Below are 25,305 nucleotides of genomic sequence, written 5' to 3' on the forward strand. Positions count from 1 at the left end.
CCTTCACATTCCACTGTTGCGTTTTTCCACGCTGGGGAATGGGTTCATCGTGTGCAGTCTACTCGAATGACCGTCGATTGAACTTCGAAGTGAAATAATGGAGTCATATTTCATACATTTTCACATATCGACGCAAAATCTCAGGTTTATGCTGCTTGGACATCTCCAAACACAGCTCCGAAACATCAACTCGTCATTGTTTTTAGTTGATAGTGGGCTCGCGCGGCACCCACTTTCCACAGAGCTTTCCCATACCCAAATATTTGTGAATGATATGATCTACCAATGTCTGTTGCGATTTCAGAATGTCACTCTTGACTATTGACCATTCTACTGCCATCGCTGAGTTTCTGACCTAGCACCTCGCAGAAGTGAAGTCGCCTGTTCCTGGTGACACTATCCACTCACACGACATACAAATGCTACGGATCTTACATTAAACTGCTCAACATATCCATTTGCGGCCACTGTACGGGCGTCCTAAAGAAGACAGTATGCATAAATTCAAATCAAACGATAATGGACGAACGATGACTGATAATTCGATTATGGACTTATATATGTGTAATATTTGTTAGCTGAACTGTTTATAGGATTTACTAAGCCAAACAAGTTTTTTGTTTTTAACTCTAGACTGCTCAAGCCTCTTACGAGAAAATATTGTATTTGTAATGGATAGAAAGTGTATGACTACTTTAACGGAGAGATCATACTTACTATTATTATAGAATATTTTTAAATTCTTTTTCTAAAAATTGTAAATATCGTAAATAAAATTACGCTTCCATTTTACTCACCTTCAGTGTGACGCCGCCCAAATCATATTCCCGACTAAAGAGATCCTCGACCGTGGCACGATATTTGTCCGTATAGGTCTTGAAGAGGAAACGTTTGATGATGGAACTTTTGCCCGCACCAGCACCGCCCAGCATAACCAGTCTTATGCGTTCCAAGTCGGTCATTCTGAATACGGCTGACGACGGCAACTGTAGATGCTCGCCAAATGCTTACACACACGGCTGCTTGGGCAACCAACTATCAGCAGTAACTGTTATTATTTGATTTAATTCTATAAGCTATAAGCTTGTGGGCTGAGCTTAAATGCGTTTATGTCTTGGAAGTTTTATAAATCTTTCGTTAAACATGGCTGTGGGCTTAATAAAGGCACAATATTAAATTTAGATTACTTTGTATAAAATTATTTTATTCTTCTGCTTTAAGCGAAGGCAAATAAATCCGGGATTAACGTTATTTTTAAGAAAAAACCCTGGAAGTTAGATTTTCTTTCAAAAGCTCGCTGGCTGATTAGAGAAAGGTGAATTTAAAGCTTCTTACGCATAACAACACTGCACACTATACTCCCAATACATGCATACACTACAAAAAAAAGGGGAAAAATATTTCGCATAAATCTTTCACTCAAAAGATTGCTTTAATGAGCTTTTGCAGCGCTCTTAATTTGGCTTTCTTTATTTGTATGTAACACTTTTTCATTACATTCTGCACTGATTACTTCGGTTTTTGTTGTGAGTGTGGGCATTTGGGGCATGACGGATGTGCGGAAATTTAATTGTGCTTTCGCTTACAATTCTATCCATTTCCGCTATTTGCCTGCTCACTTTTTATCCCACAAATTTTCAATTCTTGTGCACTTGTTGTTGTTGTACGTATTGTCAATTATCAGTTCGTATATTTATGTATAGTATTGTGGTGACACCACATGCTGTCAACGCCGTCTCTCTCTCTCTTTTCACACTTTCTACAAGTGTCTCTTTTACACGCTGAGACTTGCGGGGAGCCTACTTTACTTCTCCCCTTCCTTTTTCCTGTTTTCCTTTTTATTGCTTTTTCGTATTTTATTGCTTACTAATTCACATGTCGTTTGCCTTTTGTTGATGTCTTTGCATGCTGCTCTTACATCTCTTCAAGGTTGTTCGCGCAAATTTCATGCCGTTTTGCCATTGTGCGACCAAGAATGAGCTGAGAAGATAAATTACGAGAAAATGGTTAGTGAATTTCTTATAAAATTTTATGACAAGAAAAATAAGTTAGAAGGAGTTTTGCTGAGATCTAGTCAAAATCTAAGATAAGGTATAATGCAACGAGAGCCAGAAAAATAACTTGCCAAATAATTAGGTAAACGAATTAAGGATCTATTCTCAGTATACAATACTAGCAGATATGCTCAAAATATGTCTTTCATAATGGTAAAACGGTACTAACGGATGATCCATTGGGTTTCGCGTGCCTTGCTCATATTCTGGTCAACATAACCAGCCTACTGAGCGAACTATTCGCAATACCATCACCCATCTTGATAATATGTTGGATAATATTCGACCGAATAGATGACGTCCAGCACGCAGTAAAACAAATAAAGTAGCCGTAGCTGAGGGTGTACACGAAGATCGTGGAGATTCGATTCGGCGAAGTTCCCAGCAACTCTGACTGACGTATATTGAAGCCGCTCGACCTTCCTAAACGACATCGCTTGGCTCTATGGGATTTTGAAAAGGTCCAAGAAGATGGTAATGTTCCAATGGTTATGTAATCAACCAAAAATTGCCGCTTTTGGAAAGAAGAGCAACCTTAAGAGATTCAAGAACTGCAATTTGGTTTGATGAGGTTTGTGGGCCAGTGGAATCATCAGTCCGTATTTCATCAAAAATGATGTCGGTGAGAACTTAACCGTGACAACCGACTATTTGTTGTCTGTAACTAATCTCGGCGACATTTGGCTTTAACAGGACAGCGCCACTTCCCACACATCGTATCAGTCAATGGATTTATTGAGAGAACACTTCGATGAGCAGATAATATCACACCGGTCGACCAAAAACCTGTGATATCACACCGTTAGACTTTTTCCTTTAGGGATATGTAAAGTCCAAAATCTACGTGAAAAATCCCTCTTCGATACAGGACTTGGAGCAAATTATCACGTGTTTCATCCGCCAATCACCAATCAAAGTGCTCAAACGAGTCATCAAATATTAGACTCAACGGAAGGACAATCTGAGACGTAGCCACAGACAACATTTGAAAAGGATAATCTTCAAAAAATAAATACCAAAGAATGTTCTTGAGAATGATAATAAACATGCCTCATTAATTTGAAGGTTCTGTCTATTGCTTTTAGCACATTGGACGGTACCAAGGCCACAGACTTTAGTTAAAGATGCATTGAAAGCGCATTTTATCGTAAACTGTTTTCAGATAACTTCCCGAAACAAATTTTAACTACCAGTGTGTCGATTTTTTTCGTTGAAGCAGAAAAAACTGGTCTTTACTTTCTGTGACTGACGTCGTAGTGAATGAGATTGTTTTCAGCCTCACCAGCTTTCTTATAAATAAACCATGGGCTAATAATGACACTGGTCTAAAGTCCACATCCAATAATAAATTTTTTTAAACAATTTCTAACTAGCAATGACTGTCTACCTCGTCACGTTACAATCGACCTCAATACTTGCGGCATGAGAGAGATACCCATAGTTCAAGAGGAAAGCGAAACGCATTTGCAGACCAAACCAGGAAAAGGCGGAAATGCGTGAGTACAAAGAGCTTGAAAAACTGGAGCACAGGGGCAATGCCTAAAAAATCTACTCAAAGATGTAGCGACTAACAGAAGGTTTCAAGACCGAAACATACTCTTGTAGAACCCTCCAGGTGATTTAGTTACTGATGCCCAGAGCATTCTGAAATTATATAGGGAACACCTCCAGCTCCAGCTTTCTGAATGGCAGTAGATTGACAACAGCTAATGAGACGTTACGATGAGAGAAAGGTTCTGCGGAAGCTCTGATGGTATTCGACGCAGGCGAATACCATTCTATGGAACGATGAGATATACGACTACATTGGCATAGTATTAATTAGATTAAGAGACGGATGAAAATACTCCAGCTCTGAGAGTATTCGACGCCGTACCCGTTGGGAGAAGTAGAGGAAGAGGAAGACTTCCACTCCGCTGGAAAGACCACGTGGAGAAGTACTTGGTTGCACTTGTAAACTCCAATTGGCGCCAAACAGCGAAACGAAGAACTCGGCTGTAACCGCGTATCTACGCCATTAAGGAAGAAGAAGTCGTCTTCGTCAATTTTGCACCACATGCAGTCTAGTGAATAATGTGCATCATCAGAGATGCCAATTAGAGTTGTACAATTTTTGGTAGATTTTGTAGAGGAATCTTGGCTTATGGGATTACAGAACTGAGCTCGAGCGGGAATTGAAACCGAAAGACCATCAATCACGTCGTTCGGTGAATGAGCTCAAAACGAGATAACCACCACCACCGATACCACTTTTTACAACATTAGAAAATATTTTTCAGCGAAGAGACTCACCATAATGCTACAGTCAATGGGGAATGCTATAGAGCCAAAATAATGACCTTTTCGTGTCAGAATTGGGAAATGTTAATATGAACGGCCTTTGGTTCTAATATGACGGTGCCATCCATATACCATCCAGTCAACGAAACAATCATTTTATTTAACTTGTGGTGAGCGCATTATACCGCGGCTTGAGCCTGTGACGTGGTCCAAGACCGTTGAATTTGACAAAATTGGTTTATTTTTGTTATATAAGAAGCTAATTGGCGCTTGTCTACGCAGACTAGATCGAAACAATTGATCCTTGGAAGAGAGTATTTGGCAGATTATTGCTGATATAAGACCGCAGTTGATGCAAAATCTTCTTCCAAATAATGTGTAGTATCATCTTTATAACAAAACTACCATAGCATGAAATGATATGCGTTTTATTCTTCTTGAAAACCACATGAAAAATCTTCATGAAAAAGGACTGAAAAATAAATAGCAGTATTGTTACACTACTCTACTATTAATTATACAAGGTGCGTTCCAAAGTAAACAGGACTTTAAAAAAAAATCAGAACAAATGGTTTTTTCGGCAAAAATCAATTTATTTTATTCAAAATAGTCTCCTTCTGTTTCAATACGGCTTTTTGCACGGTCCAAAAGCCTGTCGAATGAGTGTTTCAGCTCGTTGGTCGGTATGGCCGCCAGTATGCCGGTGCAAGCCTTTTGAATGGCCTCTACGTCTGCATAACGCTTTCCTTTCATGGGCAAATGCATTTTTTCGAAAAGGAAGAAGTCGCACGGTGCCATATCAGGTGAATACGGGGAGTGGTTAGTGGTTAAAATGTGATTTTTGGTCAAATAATAATGTCCTACGAATGTTGGATTCTTGAAACCACTCATGCACTCTGCTACGGGATAGGCAATCATCGCCACAAACTTGTTTCATCAATTGAAACGTTTCGGTAAAATTTTCACCAATTTTAAAACAAAATTTAATGTTGGTTCTTTGTTCGAAGCTCATTTTCGCATATTTACTTTGGAACGCACTTGTATGTACTCGAAGTATGTTGAGGTGGACTTGCTCAGTCAATTAACACTTAACACACTACTTTTCTGGCTATGAAAATATTTGAGTCTGGGAATGAGAGCTTCTTACGCTTAATTGAGTTGAGAGTAAAATGTAAGTATGTATCTACTAATTTATCCGGTGTAAATGATGTAAATGCCCGCAGGCATTTTGAAATCGACACACTCATATACACCTAACCGACAACTAATTCTTCATCCTAATTGGCGCTTACAGCTATCACAACTATGTACATACATAAGAGACTGCACATAACTATTATAATGGCAAATATTCAAATATTTATCTTTAATCTGTTTAAGAAATTGACTGACGCTCTAACACCGTGCAAAGGGCTTTGATTAAATATATGTGTAGGTACATGGATGAATTTTCAGTATATTGGTCGGTAAATACAATAAAATTTCTATTTACTGTGTGTTGGATTTAGGTGCTAAGTATATGTATCTTTATTATTGAACAATATTTCAAAAATATTGGAAGCTTGGCAGCTGCAGTCGAAAGTTTCATACTAAATATGATCGAAATAATGTTTGAACTTAGTCGAGGTCGATCCTAACAAGGATCTCACTTGAACACTTTAAAACGTTGGTCCGTTGTGGTACCTAAAACGCTTTAAAATTGATCAAAAGGCCCTCATAAATCAACAAAGCGCTTTCAGCTTATCACAAATTGGTTAAGGCGGCTATGATTCCTGAGATGTTTTTTCAACCTTGCAAAGGCTGGACAATGAAGCGTAAGAACACCTAACGATTGCGACAAGATGAACTTTGCAAAGGGCGAGTGATTCAGAAGATCTATTGCATTCTACTCTAGGAACCGACGTGCTCGCGCCAAATTTTGTTCAGCGATGAGACCCATTTCTGGCTCAATGAGTATGTAAAGCAGTCAAATTGACGCATTTGGAACGAAGGGCAACCTGGAGAGATTCAAGAGCTGTCATTTCATCAAGAAAACAAACGGTTTGGTATGGTTTGTGGAACGATTGAATCCTTCGTCCATATTTCTTCAAAAATAATGCCGATGAGAATGTAATCGTCAATGGCGACCGTTAGCGTGCCATTTTGTATCAGAAATTGAAGCTCGTGAACTTGGCGACACTTAATTTCAACAAGACGACGCCAGTTGTTACAGATATTTTTACGTTTTGGGTCACTTTTCTGTATGGTTATGTAAAGTCTAAAGTCTATGCGGGCAATTCCGCTTCGATTCCAGTGAAACATCACGGGTGTCATTTTTAAGTTTATGTATTTTTTCTTTAAAAAAAAATAAGGGAACCTCGAAATGGATATTTTCAACTATTGTAGACTTCAAATCTGTACGCCGGGATCAATTTGAAGAAAGTAAAAAATCTGACCACCCACAAGATTAGTGGCTACTTAACTTTTTGTGACAAGGTCTACCAATTCAATTGGGTGCTTATGCTCTGCAATTACGGGAATCATTCCAAAATAAAGCGCGACAAAAATAAAAATAATCTTCCCTATTAAGTAACGTCAATATATACATAAGCAAATGCACGAGCAAACATTTTTATGGATTTTTATATAAATACACTTTTATGAAAGCAAAATTTTAATTGCGCAAATAATTGCAGAATAAACAACAATATGCGGACTCACTCGGTAAATGGGATAATTTATTTTGCTTACCTAAAAGCAAATTGGCTCGGCGACTGTTGTTTGGCTTCTACGATATAACTGTTATCAATCTGTCACCAGATGTAGTTAAAGAAAAAAGAGCCCGGAACTTACCAAGAAAACGCAATTTATTGTAAAAATATTGATCCAAAACACATAACTATTGCATGTAATTCTTTTGTCCATTTTACACACACACGCTTTTTACAATTTATTTGTTTGGTAGTGAATTATGCAAATGATTTTGTTTTCAAAAGCTTTTTAATTGAAACTAATTGCGAATGTTCGTTGAAACGCTGCGTAAGTTTCTAGGAATAATCAGGTTCTACGTAGGTTGCTATATATATTTCTGACCTAATAATGTAAATAGGCATATTTATCAACGAAAATGTTTTTTTTTTTTTTTTTTAGTCGAATGCTGTTTTGTTTCGGGCTCATACGCATAGATCCATGATTCGTCACCTGTGACGATCTTTTCAGCATTTCTTTACACCAATCCGCACGAGCGATTGTCAAATTGTGCGGGATCCAACGAGAACAAACCTTTTTTACGGGCAGGTGTTCATGCAATATCGAATGTATGCTGGTGGGAGAAATGCATAGGCATGCCTCTATCTGAAGGTATGTTGCATGACGGTCTTGCATTATCAGTTCACGTACGTCATCGATGTTTTCTGGCACAACGGCTGTTTTTGGACGACCTTCACGGAATTCGTCTTTGAGCGAGCGTCGGCCACGATTGAATTCGTTGTACCAGTTTTTCACAGTGCTATAGAATGGTGCTTCATAGCCATACAAAGATTTTAGTTCATCGATGCACTCTTGTCGTGATAATCCACGTCGAAAGTTGTGAAAAATGATCGCACGAAAATGTTCACGAGTTAATTCCATTTTTTGGCCGAGATGAATTTTTTAATTCCCTGTAAATAAAACAATTCACGATTAAATGACAAAACGTTCTGAGTGATGTTATGCTAAACAAGTAAGGAAAGGCTAAGTTCGGGTGTCACCGAACATTTTATACTCTCGCATGGTAAAGTGATAATCGAGATTTCATTATACGTCATTTAAATATTTTTCAAATACCGTATTTTTGTAAAGTTTTATTCCGCTATCATCATTGGTTCCTAATGTACTATATATTATACAGAGAAGGCATCAGATGGAATTCGAAATAGCGTTATATTGGAAGAAGGCGTGGTTGTGAACCGATTTCACCTATATTTCGTACATGTCATCAGGGTGTTAAGAAAATATTATATACCGAATTTCATTGAAATCGGTCTAGTAGTTCCTGAGATATGGTTTTGGTCCATAAGTGGGCGAGGCAACGCCCATTTTCTATTTTTAAAAAAAGCCTGTGTGCAGTTTTTGTTAGTCCGTTAACGCACTTTTAGTGATTTTCAACATAACCTTTGTATGGGAGGTGGGCGTGGTTATTATCCGATTTCTTCTATTTTTGAACTGTATATGGAAATGCCTGAAGAAAATGACTCTGTAGAGTTTGGTTGACATAGCTATAGTAGTTTCCGAGATATGTACAAAAAACTTAGTAGGGGGCGGGGCCACGCCCACTTTTCCAAAAAAATTACGTCCAAATATGCCCCTCCCAAATGCGATCCCTTGTGCCAAATTTCACTTTAATATCTTTATTTATGGCTTAGTTATGACACTTTATAGGTTTTTGGTTTCCGCCATTTTGTGGGCGTGGCAGTTGGCCGATTTTGCCCATCTTCGAATTTAACCTTCTTATGGAGCCAAGGAATACGTGTACCAAGTTTCATCATATCTCAATTTTTACTCAAGTTACAGCTTGCACGGACGGACGGACAGACAGACATCCGGATTTCGACTCTACTCGTCACCCTGATCACTTTGGTATATATAACCCTATATCTGACTCTTTTAGTTTTAGGACTTACAAATAACCGTTATGTGAACAAAACTATAATACTCTCCTTAGCAACATTGTTGCGAGAGTATAAAAATGTCAAACTTTCCAATGGAAATGTCAGATTGCACCTGGCAACACTTAGTGTTGCCCTAGGCCAGAATATATATAGCAGCCCTAGTATGTATGCATGTGAGGAAGTGTATTTGGTTTAGTTTTGAATAAATTGCATACAAAATCCATATTTAAAACAAAAATTATGCTTTACATAAACTATTTAAAGCTAAAACAAGAACAAAGAAGCTAGAGTACCCTTCATAGATGCAGTTTTTATACCATAAAAGGTATAAAAATATCTTTAACATGCATTTGATGAGTAGTAGGTGTATTGATATGATAATAATTAAGCTACGTCAGTAGAGAACTACTTGTCTAAACAGTGTTACTATGTGAATAAAACGAAAAATCGATTAAATTGTATAAACTTAAAATGTGTAACCAACAAACACAAAAATGCCCTGGAGCTGCAGCATGAATAGGAACGTTTGTATTTCCTTAGCTCTCAGCAACAGTAAATTCTGTATGCAAAAGTCGTATTTGAAATATAAACATTAGTGCTTTAAAAACAAACACAGAAGCGTTTTAAAGTGATAAAAGCAATATTCATAATTGTTGATATCTGAATATATACATATATATACAATTCTATTTTAACATCAAATTCATTTATTCGATTAAAAAAATATTTTAATATTTGCAAGCTATTTTAAAACTTAATTTTAATCATTTAAATCGAAATGCCATTTCAGTTGGAATCATCGGGATACGCGGTATCAAAAAACTTCTCCTTTTGATTTATCAGTTAAGTCCGTAGCTTCAATCAAATTAGCAACAGCTTTTTCACTACCAACAGAAATATGTTACAAGAGTATAATAATTTTTGTCGCACCCAAAAATGTCATTTGAAATGTCGAATTGCATTGCTGAACATGACTTAAACAAAGCTTCGACGTTTGAGTTGTCCCAAGAATTAATGAATACAATGGTTCGGGTGGAGTTTTTAATGCTGGAAATCTCACTTTGCCATTAGCACAACACATCCCGTGCATATCACTTTGAAAGTTCACAATGTGGATAAATTGCGGTCATCCTTCCAATGTATACTGTTGTAATTAAAAGAAGCAGACATCATTTCCAAAAAAAACACGACGTATTCGTGATCATGGTGCAATTTCAGTACATGCACAGGGTCAACAGATCTAGAGGGTTTTTCAATAGCTACGGTACGAAAGTAGACCAATAAGGACAAGAAACCACGCCATATTTTTCCCGCTCTTTCGACATTTCTCTTCAGTAAGGTTTGCCATTTCATCATAGCCACAACTTTAAGAGCGGATTTTTCAATAAGAGCGATACAAAAGTTTTTTTGAATAAAACAAAAAATTGTTTGCGATATCAATGACATTATTTATTCCTCTAAAGGTACATACGTACGTACTCCTGAGTCACCATTGCATCCCGAAAAAATTGTGGTTTGGTGCGTTTTATGGGCCGTACTTCTTCCGTGATGATCAACGCCGGCATTTTACTGTGAATAGGAATCGCTAGCGCTCAATGATAACCGAATATATTTGGCCTGAGTTGTATGAAATGGACTTGGACAATATTCGAAGAGGACGGCGTCACAAGTCACACAGCAAATGTCAGAATCGATTTATTGAAAACCAAGTTTGGTGAACGTGCTATTTCACGAAATGGGCCAGTCGATTGGCCGCCACGGTCGTGTGTTTTAACACCGTTAGACTATTTCTTGTGGGGCTACGTCAAGTCTATGGTCTATGCCAACAAGCCAGTGATGATTGATGAACTTCGTAAGAATAGCGAACGTGAAATTTTAGCATTTATATGCTTCAAAACCATCAAAAATTGGGTTCAGCGTATGGACTTCTGCAAGCGTGCCCGTGGTGACCATGCGAAAGAACCGTTCCATACATAATGGCATTGAATTTACTTTCACACGAATAAAGAATTTCATTGTTATCCCAAACCGATTTTGTATTATGAGAAAAAAACTTTTGTAGCGCTCTTATTTTGTGCAAACTTCAAATAAAGTGCCTACTAAACAGTCAGAACAATATCTAAGGATTTGGTTTGGATAGGTGAATCCGTTCTTACGTTATAAAATTACAATGAAAAGTGGCATTCCTTTTTATATGTATGTATATATAGATGTGTTTGCATATGTATTGAAAGGCTGCAAATCCAACAACAAAAAAGTGAGTTTGAAAATTATTTGAAGAATAGAAAATAGCTAACGGAAGTAATATTGGAGAGACGTACGCAGTTATATGGTGCATAAATGGCTGTACAAATAACACAACACGCCAACACACATACACTTACAATTTTCAAATACTCCCAGCGGCATAATAGTGTCTGTGTGAGCAAACGTCCGTGTAAATATACACTAAGGACCTGTTGCTCGCCATGTATTTGTGTCTAGGCACACACACATATATTCATAAACAAATGTATAAAATTGCTTACTTAAGCAAATAGCAGTTAAGCGGCGTAAAGGTAGCTACACTCACAATTAGTCACACACACACACATTAAACTGTTATAAGAAACTAAAGAGCCGTCTGTTCGAGACAAAGTAGGCAACTAACACTCGCTCGAGTGCTGCGCTTTGCTGGGTTTACATTTAGCAAATATAAACACAGCATATGTATGTGTATGTATGTATTTATATATGTATGCATGTATGCGTATTTATGTGTATGTGTAAATGTGCTAATGTTTTTGTACTAATATTTTCCTATGGACGATTTTACATGAATACAAGTAAAATCCCATTTTACTAAACTGTGTGCACTAAAAATTCATGGGATGTCCAATATTTCCAAAAAGTATTTTTTAAACACGTTTTCTCAAAATAGTGATTTCAAAGTTGGTGACTTATATTATTTGAAAACGGCTAATCTGATTAGTCTCAAATTTTAACACAAGCTTCTTAAATTTAATTTTAGTAATTAGGCGATGATTTCTTCTCACCGATAAATATTTTTTTATAAACAATTTAAGACCGAAAATCGATTTTTTTTCACAAAAACACTCATTTTATCAAAATATTTTATTTTGCTGATTCCTTCTATTAGTTACTGGAATTGCCATTGCCTTAACGACATCTATTTGGTCTTTTTAATTTCAGAGGATCCAGTTCAGCATAGTACCGCAAAATATCCTTTTTTGAGAGGAGCTCCCGGAGATAAGGCACTTGTAGGAATGCTCAAAACATTTGATATATAACTTTAACGACATACCACTGTGATAAAATTGAAAAGTGAATTTTGTCCATTTCATCTTCTTCAAAGTAATCCCCTCCCGCTGCAATACACTTATGCCAACGAATTTTCCAGTCATCATAGCACTTGGAAAAATTCTCCGTCGTGATGGCCATCAGAGCCTTTTTCGATTCAGCTTTTACTAGTATATCCTCAATTGAGTCAAAACGGTGTCCTCGGAGTGGTCATGAGAATTTGCTGAATAGCCGGAAGTTATACGAAGGTAAAACAGGCGAATGCGGTGGTTGCGGCACGATATTAGTTGAAAATGTGGCGAAATGATCACGTACAATAACCAATGCAGTATGAGATGGACGCATTATACTAATGTATTTTTCCGTTTTAGTTCAATAAATTCAGACAAAAATAGATAAAAATCGAAGATAAATTAAAAATTCACCTTTCAGATCACAGTATGATAACCTCACAAAAGACCTTTTTTCGTGAATTTTTTTAGAAAAAATTATTGCGTATCTTAAATACCAATGAATATTTTCTTAGCGTGAAATTTAGCATAGATGTCACTAACAAAAGTTGTTGTGCACCAGCCTACAGCATCACTGGATCATCGGAAACCAAAAAATTAAAATGCTTTCTTTAGTTTATGAGTTTATCTTTCAATTGACGTCGAAAAAACCATTTTCAAGCCAAATTTTTTTGGAAATTAATTGTAAAATTCACCTTTCAATTTGATATGTAGAATATTTGTATTTCAATGCAGTAGTTTTTTCTTTAAACTTTAATAATGCCTATTTGGGAAAATCGAAAAGATTTGTATAAGAATACCATTATTCAACAAACTTCGTTAGTTTTTCTCCGAATGACCTAAAACTTTAACACAATATTCTTGAGACGTTGATGGTTCAGAAAAAAAAAAAATGGAAATAAAAAAGTTGTCAAACCTTATCCTTAATATATGACATATGTACAAAAAATGCTAAATAAAAAAATAGTGTGACTTGCCTAAGATGCAAGTAACGTTCATTCAACTATATATTCAAACTATATTTAAATTCCGGTAAATAAAATACACAATGCTGTGGTTGTAATGTATACTGCAAATCCTGCTCTTAATTTAATAATGGTTTTTGGATCCTGAACTCTGTCGACGGCTGTAGGAATTTCTCTTTGCAAATGCAGATATGTGGATGTGTGGTTAGTTGGTTAAACGAGAAAACAAACAAATTGGTAATTATTGCACATATGCAAATATAAAATCATTTTAATACACTGAACTATGATTTCTCATGTATGTTTTTTTAGTTTTTGAACAGTTGCATGAATAAGTGGTGGTTTTTGTTTTTTTCAGCTAAGGTTTCTGTAAAGGAATGGTCGTTATCTTACTATGAAAGAGCCAATATTGAGACTTTCAACTCAATGCAATTCAGAGACTGTAGCTGTTTATAGTGTCTAAAAAGGGGATAAATGTCAAAAAAGCAAAACCGTTAGGCAGAAATAGACCTATTCTCAAAAGACAATGTTAAGCCCAATAATAATTTTTTTTTATGTATAAAAAGTGGTTTATGCTTCTTCTAAGTGATGAGAATGTCTTTTTCTAATCTTAATTAAACTAATCTTATTATTAACAAAGAAGCTTTATCATTTAATAATTCTTCAAGTGATTCATATAGATTTTATTGTATATAAGTAATAAACTATTCAAAGGCTTTCTTTAATGGCTTTTGAGAAGTACTGCCTATTCATACATTTTACGTATTACTTAATTATTCCTAAAGTTAAGATCCCGCGATGTAATCTTAGTATAAGAAGAAGGTAATTGCAGGGTATAACCTTTGCCTAATGAAATTTCAATAAGCAACTGTGATTAAGTGCAAAGAAACCGTCAAAATTCCTTCGATATAGAATAACCGTCGTTACACCATTTTATTGTGATAACCTGAAACTCTTTGTTCAATTCAGTTTTGTTTTTCGTACAAATGCAAACCTTTAACAGGAAAGGAAAGCTAAAACATAGCGGCAGGGATGTGCATATCGAAAATGATGCAGATTTCAGAAATACATATACTCTCTAACTTGAAATATATTTTTTTGGAGATTGACTGCTTTTCGGAAAGTTCAAATAATTTGAAATGTATGTATGTATGTTGCTACCACTAATGCTTATAGTTGTCTTTACCTTATGATAGATCACATAACGATTGTACTATAACAGTTTGCGCACTGTCTCAATAGTTCCTTCAACAACAACAGAAATTGATTTCATCGATGTACTGACGATTAGGTATCAATATCAAAATATGTTTAAAAAAATCACGAGAAAATGTTCGCGACTTATTTCCATTTTTTGGTTGAATGAATGTTTTAACTTACTATTAAGAACACAAAAAGCGCTCGAATGTCAAAACACGCTGAAAATGTATAATATAAAAAATGTTAAAGTCAAAAAAAGGTAACCTACATACAAGGTAGCGCAAAAATAACTGTCTAAATGCCTACCTCATCATGAAACACAGCTACACCACATTTCAACACCCCACATTGGCAGACAAAATCATCATAAACGAATAACACACCGCACTCACCACTCACCTTCCACATAACTACACATCACACCCAAATATGGCACCACACTACCAACCAAAACACCACAACTTTCACAAAAGGGACGGACAACTCCAGCCGCCTTCACTTCGCTTTTTTCCCGTACGAGTTCAGACTCAACGCACATGCGCATACGCTTTTCGCAGCATCTCGGTTTTTCCCACGTCTAGCAAAATACGTTTATTCCGCCGACGATTTGTGTATTCTGCAATTTTGCAATCTTTTATATCGGTTATAATCAAAATTAAATGAAAATGATAATTTGGGAACTTTGATATTTAGATAACCCGTTGTTTGCGTTATTTTTATAAAAGTAAGTTTCGGTAACAAAGGTGAGTTCACCAGTTGCGAGAACAATAACCGTCCGATGTTATTTGGCCTTCAGCATATCGGTTGTGGCACGTGCAGTGTGTGCCGTTGCACCGTCCTGTTGGAAACACATATTTTCCAATCCCAATTCATCAAGTAGCGGCAAAAAAGCTTGTTGATCATTGCAATGTAGTGCTTACCACTCACAGTAACTGTTTGGCCCGCGACGTCTTCGAAGAAAAAACAGCGAAAACAGCACACCATACAGTGACTTTGAGCGGGTGTAATGGCTTTTCGTGGGTTACACGCGGATTTTCAGTGCCCCAGAAGCGTAAATTTTGCTTATTTACGTACCCGCTAAGATGAAAATGGGCAACATCACTCATGATTATTTTTGATGAAAAATCATCTTCCTTTTGATGGTGATTAAGGGCGGCTTGATCGTATGTTAAACGCGATTGGCGGTCAGCAGCTAACAGCTGATGGACCATCTGGACTTTGTACGAAAACTTCTTCAAATTTTGTACCCATTTTCGTGGCAGGTCGTCTGGTCGATGTCGACGGCGCTTCCAAGACATCTTCGGCAACAGCAGCAATATTCTTTGCCGAACGGCCACTCCGGGGTCCGCCACGCCTGGCAGCATCTCATGTTGTGCCAGTCTCTTCTAGGCGACCGGCTAAACGTCGCAGTGTTTCACCAGTAGGCGTTGGACGGCGAGGAAATCTGCGACGAAATTCACGTTGTGCCAAAGTCACCGACCGATTGTTGATCAAATAAATAGTCACCAATAACCCGAGTTCTGGAGCCGTGTAGCGTACCACTGTTTATTTATGTGTATTTCGCTTGTGTTTACTACACAAATCTCAAAACAGAACTGACATTAGAGATCAATTGCAAAACTTATAGCATCTATTGATAGGAGGATTATTTTTGCGCCACCCTGTATAATATGTTAGTTTAAATTTAAAAAAATATTGGAATTTCCAATAAAAATATAGGATTTTAAATAAAATTTCATTTTTGAATTGATAGTTTTATCTTGATTAAATGTGCGAAAATTGTGGCGAAGATGAGAGTATGTTATTAAAAGAAGAAGAGAAACCCAGATTCTCTGAGTATGACAGCTATTTTCGCGCCCATTCACTTTCCGGCGATATCTATGAGCAATTTATGAAAAATGGCATTAAGTGTCATTGTTGGAATGGATCTTAGAGCGCCACATGCTGAAGAGAGCTGCTCATTGGACGCTCTCCAACTTTTTTGCAGTAGGAGTCTTTTCTAGAGCCTTCCGCCACAATACGAATTTATAGAACATAATTGGTTTGACTATAGTGTCGTAGAGCCAGAGAACTACTTTTCCATATTAGGCTTCCCATCCAGGACGAGTGCTAAATATCTCACTGTATCCACAGATCGAATGCTTCCCATCCGTGGCAGTAATACTTCCGGGATCTTGTAAATCCTACTAAATAAACCATCACAGCTTTATTAGGATTAATGGCGCGGCCACTTCGGGGCGTCGAATTAATTACAACGCTGAGATACCTTACGTCAACTCGTACACGAAACAGAAGAACTTTCCTTTGACCATTATTGCTACATTGTCGGCATAGGCAATTACCTGGTATCCATTATCCTCAAGCAGATTGTTGATGACCATGATCTATATAAGAAGATATAGAACTTAAACTTGGGGGCATCCCTTGATCACATTTCACCGAGACGCTACCCCATTCCACGTTTGAGGTTCGATTCAATCCCAAAACCGTTCAGAGCTGTTACAACTGCCTTCGGTAAGACGTTACTAAATGCTTTTTCAATATCAAGGAAGCTCCCAACAGCGAATTCCTTGAGTCTTATAGCTTCCTCAAGCCATGGCACAATAGTAAGCGTGTTTCCGCTCCTGATAAATTTACTCTCGGAAGGCGTCCTCTTAGTGTCAGTCTATCAGCCCCTCATAAGCTTTCAGTAGGAAATAGGACGATCCGAAAGTTGAATGCCAATGATTTGCATGACACCTTAACAGCTGGTTTCAGCTGCGCTGGTATGATGCCGTCCGGCCCGGCGAACTGGAATAGTTTGAACGAGTTTATCTGCCAAGACATGAGCTGCTCATCGAGAAGGTCGGCAAAGGCAGCACAATCCTCCTGCAGCCCTCCAGAAGGTACGTCTCGAATATCAACAGTTTATAGAAATTACGGTTATAAGACTTCAAAAACATTCGAAGACCGTATGAACATGTGAATGTTCAAACAAAGGGTAAAATAGGATACCAAACGATGCTTCTGGATAAACCAAAGCAATGCCAAACCCATCAGCCACTCATACACATCCGCATGCAAACTAATTCAGCCGGTTTTTCGCTGAAAATTTTGTGTGCGCACCCAGTGATTCGCTTTGATGCTTAGGCTTAGTTAGTAATACAGGAATGCGTCTGCTTTGTGATTTCAGTGTTCATTCGAGTTTGCGAAATTTCACGATGCTTTGATGTGCTCACAACAGCCTCACTGACCCACAAGTACACAAGTACACACGAACAAACATTAGTAAATTAATTAACAAGCGAACTGCATGATAGGAGAGTCCAAACGCCTTCACTACCACCAATAACAACAACAGTAATAATAGAAATGGCCACCAACGCTATCAAACGAAGCTGCTCCGCATCCTAGTGATGCACAATATACTAGAAGTGAAATGATGCTGAAGGTACCGTTAAAAAGTCGAATTCGTTTGTATTAAGGGGTCAGTAGAGTAATCTGGCCTGTTTTTTTGACATTTTTATTTTCATAGAAATTTCTATTCTACAACAGATCTTTTTTCACATATCATGAGATATATCGTGGAGTGTATAAACAAATTTTTTCGGAATTTTTTGATGAGAACTGTCGGAGAAATGGCTGGGTGAATGAGATGCGTTTTTTCACTGGCGGACACGATTTCTCATGTTTGGATGATCTGAAGCACAAAAACCAAATTTATTCTTAAAAAGTACGCGAATGGTTGTCGAGCCTACAAGAATCATGAAAAAATGTTGATAAATAAAAAAGTAATTAACGTTTTTTTTTAATTTTTTCCCATGTTTTTTTACATAAATTTTGTCATAACATTGTCAATAAATTATAAAAAACATTTAAAATTAAAAAAAAAAGCAAATTGGTTGAACAGTTCGACCGCAATCATGCCCGCCAGTTTAAAAAGTGTGTTTTGAGAAAAACGCGTTTAAAGTTTAAGGTGTGCACTCCGAGCGCTCCGAACGTCGGTATTATTATTTTTTAGGCCTTTTTCGAAACCTTCTAATGGTAAAGTGGGTTTCTACATTAATTCTAAGGGTATAAGGGAACAGAAAATGCAAAAAAAAAAAATTTGAAAAAAGATTACCCTACTGACCCCTTAATGAAAAAACAGTTGTACTAGCACAAAAACATTCAAAATTCAATTCAATTATTATAATTCACGGGATGTGGTTTCGTACAGTGTTCAGCTTTTTTATAAAATCTCAAATATTGCGATTCTATGGATGCAATTTAAAAAACCCCAATGCATTCTTAAGGCATTTCAGAAATCTCACAACTTCAGCTAGTTTCCAGAGTAGTTGCAGAGTAGTTGTTAAAGAGGGATTCCAAAAATTTAACAATACTGGAGAGGCATTATAAACGACAAGTGTCTCACAAGTCTAAATGAGATGCTTTTATCCTCCGTCCCGGGGATCAGCTCGTAAATTACCTAAAATAAACTGCTGAAGGTGAATGGAAAAGACTTTGATTGCTCATTGAGTCCACGAATTGATAGAAAGTGACGGAGCACCAAAGTGGGCGAGAGGGGATACAGTTATTTTATATTCGCGCAGCTGCGCCGTAGTCACATAACATACCCACACATGTACAGCACACGCCTCTCCCTCTTCACTTTTAATTTGTGAACATAATTTGCAGCAGGAAATTATTCGAAAATGAATTGAGGCAAAAGAGGTAGAAAGTGACGCTTCAACTTGACGTGAAGAGCACATGAATGCACACAACAACCGAATTTTGTCTGGGGATTGCGAACGTTAACAGTGTACTGTGGAAATTATAACAGAGATAATGGTGCATTTTAGGAAGAACTCATTAAAGTGCTGTCATTTACATTCATTTAAGAAACAGTCGCCGACTAAGCTGTGAAATTGCATCGCAGCAGGTGGTTTTGGGCCGGGAAGTGCAAAATATGAAGCAGCAGAAGAAAGGAGGCAATTTAAGTGGAAGTTAAGGGCTTCATGGCCAGGGGATTGCGAAGTTTTTCTATAAAACTTCATTTCTATTAGTTGGAGATTGTAGTATGAGGGTAGTTCAAATTTAAGATGGGTTTAATCACGCAAATAAAATTTTTGGAGTTCCAGACGATATTTTGGTCGATCTTTTAGGTTAGACTCGAAAACAGTAACAAAGTTGGCGTCAGTATATGTATGTGACCTAATTTTAAGCAACAGTGGATTTTGTCTAGCTAAGAGGAACCATGCTCACGCAAGTGAGGAAAGTTTTCTGAGCGTCATTCACTTGAGAGTGGCCAGAAGCGATTCCTTTACATATGGCTTAAGCAGTTCACGACTTCTGGTCTCAGACCAAGTATGCTCTGGGTAGCCAAAAGTCATCCGTTTGAAGGCGAGCTAAAGTGAGAAGGCGAATCATCCCTCCACATTGTGCGCTCGATTTGGGACACGCTGCGTATAAAAAAACACACTCAATGAGAAGTACACAAGACGCTCGGATGAGAGACCCTACTTTTGATGATGACCACTGCAAACGTAAAAAAGTGAGAAAGATTTAGATGTAAGGGTATGGTATGCACCTGGAATGTCTGGTCCTTTAACTGAGAAACTGTCGCTGCCCAGCTATCTGATGTCCTTGTAAGAGGATACATTTTTCGAATATTTCCCTGCCTTTAAATAGGATTTAACTACCCCATAAGACTTAAAACTAACTTCTGTTAGCATTGAGGGGTCAATGTTCTAACCTGTAGCTTTCAGCGACTTATTTATTGAGGTCTCATAAGCAGCAGATTAACGATCAGTACTGCCTGATGCCTTGAGCAGTTCTATGTTATTAAACTGCATAAATCTGAGAGTTTTCAATTTCAGTAAAAACGGGTTCCGTTAAAAGAAATATACAAGGAGCGTTCCAAAGTAAACAGGATATTTTTGAATCTAGCGCCCCTAGTGGCGCCATCTATATGTCGGCTGGTGCGTTAGAATTTTCTATCTTTATCGATTGTCCAGTTAGAATTTCATGACATTTCAAAGGTTGGCGTTTTAAGTTTCAGTATATTTGTGTTATGGGGGCGAAAATGAGCTTCGTACAAAGAGCCAACATTAAATTTTGTTTTAAAATTGGTAACCCTTTTACCGAAACGATGATTGCCTTTCAAAGTTGTCATGAGGACATAAATGACGATCAACATGTGGGCGAATCAAAATCCGTGATCACCGGAAATTCATCAAAAAATATCCGAAATCATCATTGAAATTCATGGAAATTGAAATGAACATCTCCAAACATCGATTTATCGCATTTTGACCGAACATTTGGGTTTCCGAAAGGTGTATGCACGGTTTGTTCCGCACAAATTGACTGACGACCAAAAATTGCTCAGAATCCAACATTCGAAGGACGATTATTTGACCAAAAATCACATTTTAACCATTAATCACTCTCCGTATTCACCTGATATGGCACCATGCGACTTCTTCCTTTTCGGAAAAATGCATTTGCCCATGAAAGGAAAGTGCTATGCAGACTTTGACGCCATTCAAAAGGCTTGCGCCGGCATAGTGGCGGCCTTACCGGCCAACGAGCTAAAACACTCGTTCGGCATGCTTTTCGACCTTGAAAAAAGCTGTATTGAAGCAAAAGGAGACTATTTTGAATAAAGTAAATTGATTTGCCGAAAAAACCATTTGTTCTTTTTTTTTAAGTCCTGTTTACTTTGGAAAACTCCTTATATATACAAAAACCATCAACATGGCGATTTGAGTCTATTTGGCCATGTCCTTCTGCCCCTTTGTCTGTCGGTCTTTCTGTTTATCTGTATATACGTAAATTAGTATTTCAATTTTTAAGACATCGACCTAAAATTTTTCAGCAACACAGCGTCTAATTATAGTCTAAGAGTCCACAAAAAGACTTTTTTGTGTGTTTTTGCACGAAGTTGGTGGGAACGCAGTGAAAATATAGAAAGAAAGGTTCTTGAAATTCAGGCTGGAAAAAACAACAAAAAATAACAATCTCAACGCCGAAATTTCCATACCTGGTGCTATCATTTGGTGTTGTACCGAAATTGTTGCATGTCTTTTTGTTTAGAGCATATATGAAGGTGAAAAATTCTGTTCTGTATTCGGAGCAGTGGCTCTTTTTACTCTTCAGTTAACAAAACGCATTTCATTTGTACTCTTCTGCATTGTTTGAGTTAAAAATCTGTAAAAGAATTTATAAAAAATGTTGTTGAAAGTGTTGCCACCTTATATTTGCATTAGCTTTTGAATAAAACTTTTCTATTGAATTTTCTTTTGAAAAAATAATTTAACGCTCTTCCAGTCACTTATCTTATTTAGTGACCAAATAAATAAGAAGAAAGAGTTATCCTCAAAATAATATGGTAAAAATAAACTGTTATCTAGGAGAAGTGAATCCAGTATACGGAAACTTTATTTTCTTCTATTCCCACGCATGACCCAAATTTTTTTTGTACAATAAGAACTGTCCGAAGTTAACTTTTTGATTTTATCACTATATCCAGTATATTTCCACATCTGAGGATAAGTGGAGTGGAGGATAACAGAGTGACTGTATGGCGATACATCTAAGCCTTAACCAGGAAAAATTTTGAAATCATCGGTTTTCTCCCCAAACCTTATTGTCTCATCTCTAAACCACACGCTTTTCAAGAAGTTCGCTTGTACATAATCTGTGCAAATTCAGAAATAACGTCAAGGAAACCTCAACCGATAGTTTTGATTATTTTTCTATACAAAACTTTGCATTCGCATAAAATATTTTCTAAGATCTCTTCTTCTTTTAATTTCTGACAGAATCTACAATAGTCATTGTATGAAGTTCGAAGTCCGCTGTGCGGCCTGTTAGCTGTTAGAGTACTTAAGTCATTACTTTTGAGTTTTAATAGCCGGCATGAGCGACGCATATTCCATTTTGCCACGGTCGCCTGCTTCTTGATTAACTCATGTGAGGCTCAGCTTTATTTATAAAGTGTTTCGTCAATTAAATGTCTACGAGTAGCCGGAGGCTTATTATTTTTTTCAGAGTCTTATTGTAGGGTGATGCCTGTTTTGGTTAGTTCAACTGCTTCACATTTTCTAGGAAAACCACCGTGTCCGGGAATCAATGACCGTAAAATAAGGTGCTAAATCCAGAAAAAGATCGACATTATTTTATTATCTTTGCAGAAACCCTAAGAGACTTTGGTGATTTCACATCCGGTATCTGTATATATAAATAAATTGCTTATTGTGATTATACATCTTGTCAGAATGAGGTTTGTTTTTAACGGCTTTGACCTCCGCTTGGAAGGCACTGCAGTAATCTGGTAGGTAAAAAGCGATTTTGGTAACTAATTTTTTTCTACTCGGTTATCTACCACTCCTGAAGATATCCTTCGTCCTTAACCACAAATACCGTTTTAAATATTAGAAATTTTGGCTTCATACTCATAAACAGAACCAGTTCTAAGTAGTGTGACCAAAGCTTTTCAGTTACAGAATTTAATGGAGAGCCTGATCGAGCTTGTATAACTGATTACGTCATAGTTATCTTTCGCTGAGATACACCAAAAACATCGATAGAGGGATCTGTGAAACAACCTTTTTGGGTCGTAACGTCCCAAGAGGTTATCTATTTAAGGTGGGGTTTGAGACAGGTAACTTCGGGGAATAAGAAGCTGGAATACAGATCCGAACTTCTTTACCGCTCGTATGCTATTCATCACTTGAGCCATTAAACATAATAATTTAGTTGCTGTAATATAAGACTTCGTATTTAGTCACAAAATATGAATTTTAGTTGTACACACCAGTGAATACAAGTTATTTAATCGGAATATTTCAGAGTTTTGAGAACTTACAAAGGAACTCAAACTTTTTGACACTTACACTTTAAGTTTTTTCAGAAATCCAACATGCATATATCCCTCTTTTTAATCTGAACAGGGGGAGTATTAAGGCTGCTCACAAGAAGGAGGTCTGCTGATAATTTGAAGTGGCTGCAGGATAGTTGAGTGTATTGTAGCTATGACATTAAGATTTCAAGTAAGGCACCGATTCATTAACAACTTCTATAGACAACAAAATTTCAAAAATCGGATTCAGCAGTTGTTCTTGATATCTAAAGACATCTCTAGTAAAAACGGTAGAGAGAGCATATAATGTTAAAGAATTGAAGTTAATTTGACAATAATATAAGATCCTTGAAATAATCAGAAGCAAATCATGTCTTTAAAAAATAATTGATAAGAAGCGGTTCAGAAATATTCTTGCGATTTCAAGATAGTCTATGATCTGGGGCATTATGAAATGCTCTTAAAGTGTACTTTTCAAAGTGAAAAGAATCTTTGGGAAGCAGATCAAGTTTTATTCTCCTTTATAGCAAAATTGTCGCATTTGGACCAACAGTTTGGTGTGGTTTGTGAGCCGGTGGAATCATCGGTCCTTATTTTTGCAAAAATGATGCCGGAGAGAACGTAACCGTCTATGGCGACCGTTACGATAAACGAATATTTGATGCTTGAAACTGAAGCTCGTGATCTTGGCGAAATTTGGTTTCAATACTTCCTACTTCCACTTCCCACACATCGTATCAATCAATGGATTTATTGAGAGAGCACTTCCTCTTGTGGAACCTCTAAATTGATCACCCTTTACATAGATTAGGGCAATTAAATTAAAATTTATTTCACACAGAAGGATACCAGAATATCAGGTTAAAATGAATTTCAATACCCTGAGACTCGTTATGAGGTTTCTCGTTTGAGTTTTACAGTTTTCGCTAAGTTTTGTGCGCCATGCGCTAGATTGTTGGACAGTTTCGACGTCATACTCATAAGGCCACTTCTTGTCTTCAATAATGATGCGTTGGATGAGTATAGGGACTTCAGCTATGTTGTCGAATAACGCTTTTGCGACGTCTACTCAAAGTAAGTTTTGCAAAAGATTCGAGTTTTGAATGCAGTATTGACACACTTGCTTCATAACCGAATCATTAACCAGAATTTGTTGAGTTCTATATTTGGAGATCCGCTGCTATTTGATTGATGCCGAAACGCCCTTAAGGTTTGCTTTATTATAGTCATTAAGAGAGGTCAAATTACATGGCACTCACTACAGATGATGAAAAATAATGCAATATTTTTTCAGATTACCATTCATACTTGTACAATGAACTCTTAACAAGACGATGCGAATAGCTTTTCAGCTTCTAAATCCTTATTATTATTACTTCTTCTTTTTCTTCCATTCCTCGCTGAGAAAGCACTCATACATCTTTCAACTCGAATAATGAATGTGTCTTACACTTATGTAATGAGAACATTAGTATATGCTTCCATACTAAAACAACAACAATGGTCTTATGCTTTTAATATCCGATCAGTTAAACGTACAACATTAAATGTGATATGTCTAAACTGTGTTACTTAAAAGCATGTAGGGTCATAACTCATACATTACAAGGAACATTCTTAGGCACACACATACATAAATAGAATTAGATTTAATGCGCAACAACAAACATTGGCATGTGTAAATGCAATTAACCTCAATACAAAGTTCAAGTGTTGCCACAAATCGAGCGACACACCGCACGTGGTAAACGCGAACATAGAAATATACTGTGTATATGTGCATATATCGGCTATAACCGCGTAAGCGGAAGAAGATATATGGTATATACATATGTATGTTTAAGTGAATAAGCTTTGTTTGCACGCTTGCACATATTGACATTGACAAACACTCTCTCCAGACAAAAAGCCTCGCCCAGTCGGTTGGACAGGCGGAGACTGAGGCTTTCAGCAGGGCATGAAGGCAGTGAGCCATTCATTCAGTCAATCTAATGCACACGCCTCGCAATGCAATCGGCTCGTTGCACTCACAAGTAACATTTC

The 25,305-nt window shown here is 37.1% G+C and overlaps 1 protein-coding gene across 6 annotated transcripts in view; it reads right to left on the reverse strand.

Moving 5' to 3' along the window:
• The window catches only part of LOC126767379 (GTP-binding protein Di-Ras2-like), a 146,704-nt gene that overhangs the window by 85,776 nt on the left and 35,623 nt on the right, over positions 1–25,305 (reverse strand). For 5 of the 6 annotated variants that reach the window (XR_007669080.1, XM_050484911.1, XM_050484910.1 and 2 more), the window contains exon 2: positions 798–1,980. Coding sequence is in view for 5 of the 6 variants with exons in the window: in XM_050484911.1 (XP_050340868.1) it covers positions 798–962 (165 nt within the window). In the remaining variant the exon portion in view is untranslated. Of the gene's footprint in view, positions 1–797; positions 1,981–21,441; positions 21,579–25,305 lie in introns of those variants that run through there. The other variant, XM_050484912.1, reaches the window with a different exon arrangement.

The sequence above is a fragment of the Bactrocera neohumeralis genome, unplaced genomic scaffold (genome assembly GCF_024586455.1).
Source record: "Bactrocera neohumeralis isolate Rockhampton unplaced genomic scaffold, APGP_CSIRO_Bneo_wtdbg2-racon-allhic-juicebox.fasta_v2 ctg584, whole genome shotgun sequence".
Classification (NCBI taxonomy): domain Eukaryota; kingdom Metazoa; phylum Arthropoda; class Insecta; order Diptera; family Tephritidae; genus Bactrocera; species Bactrocera neohumeralis.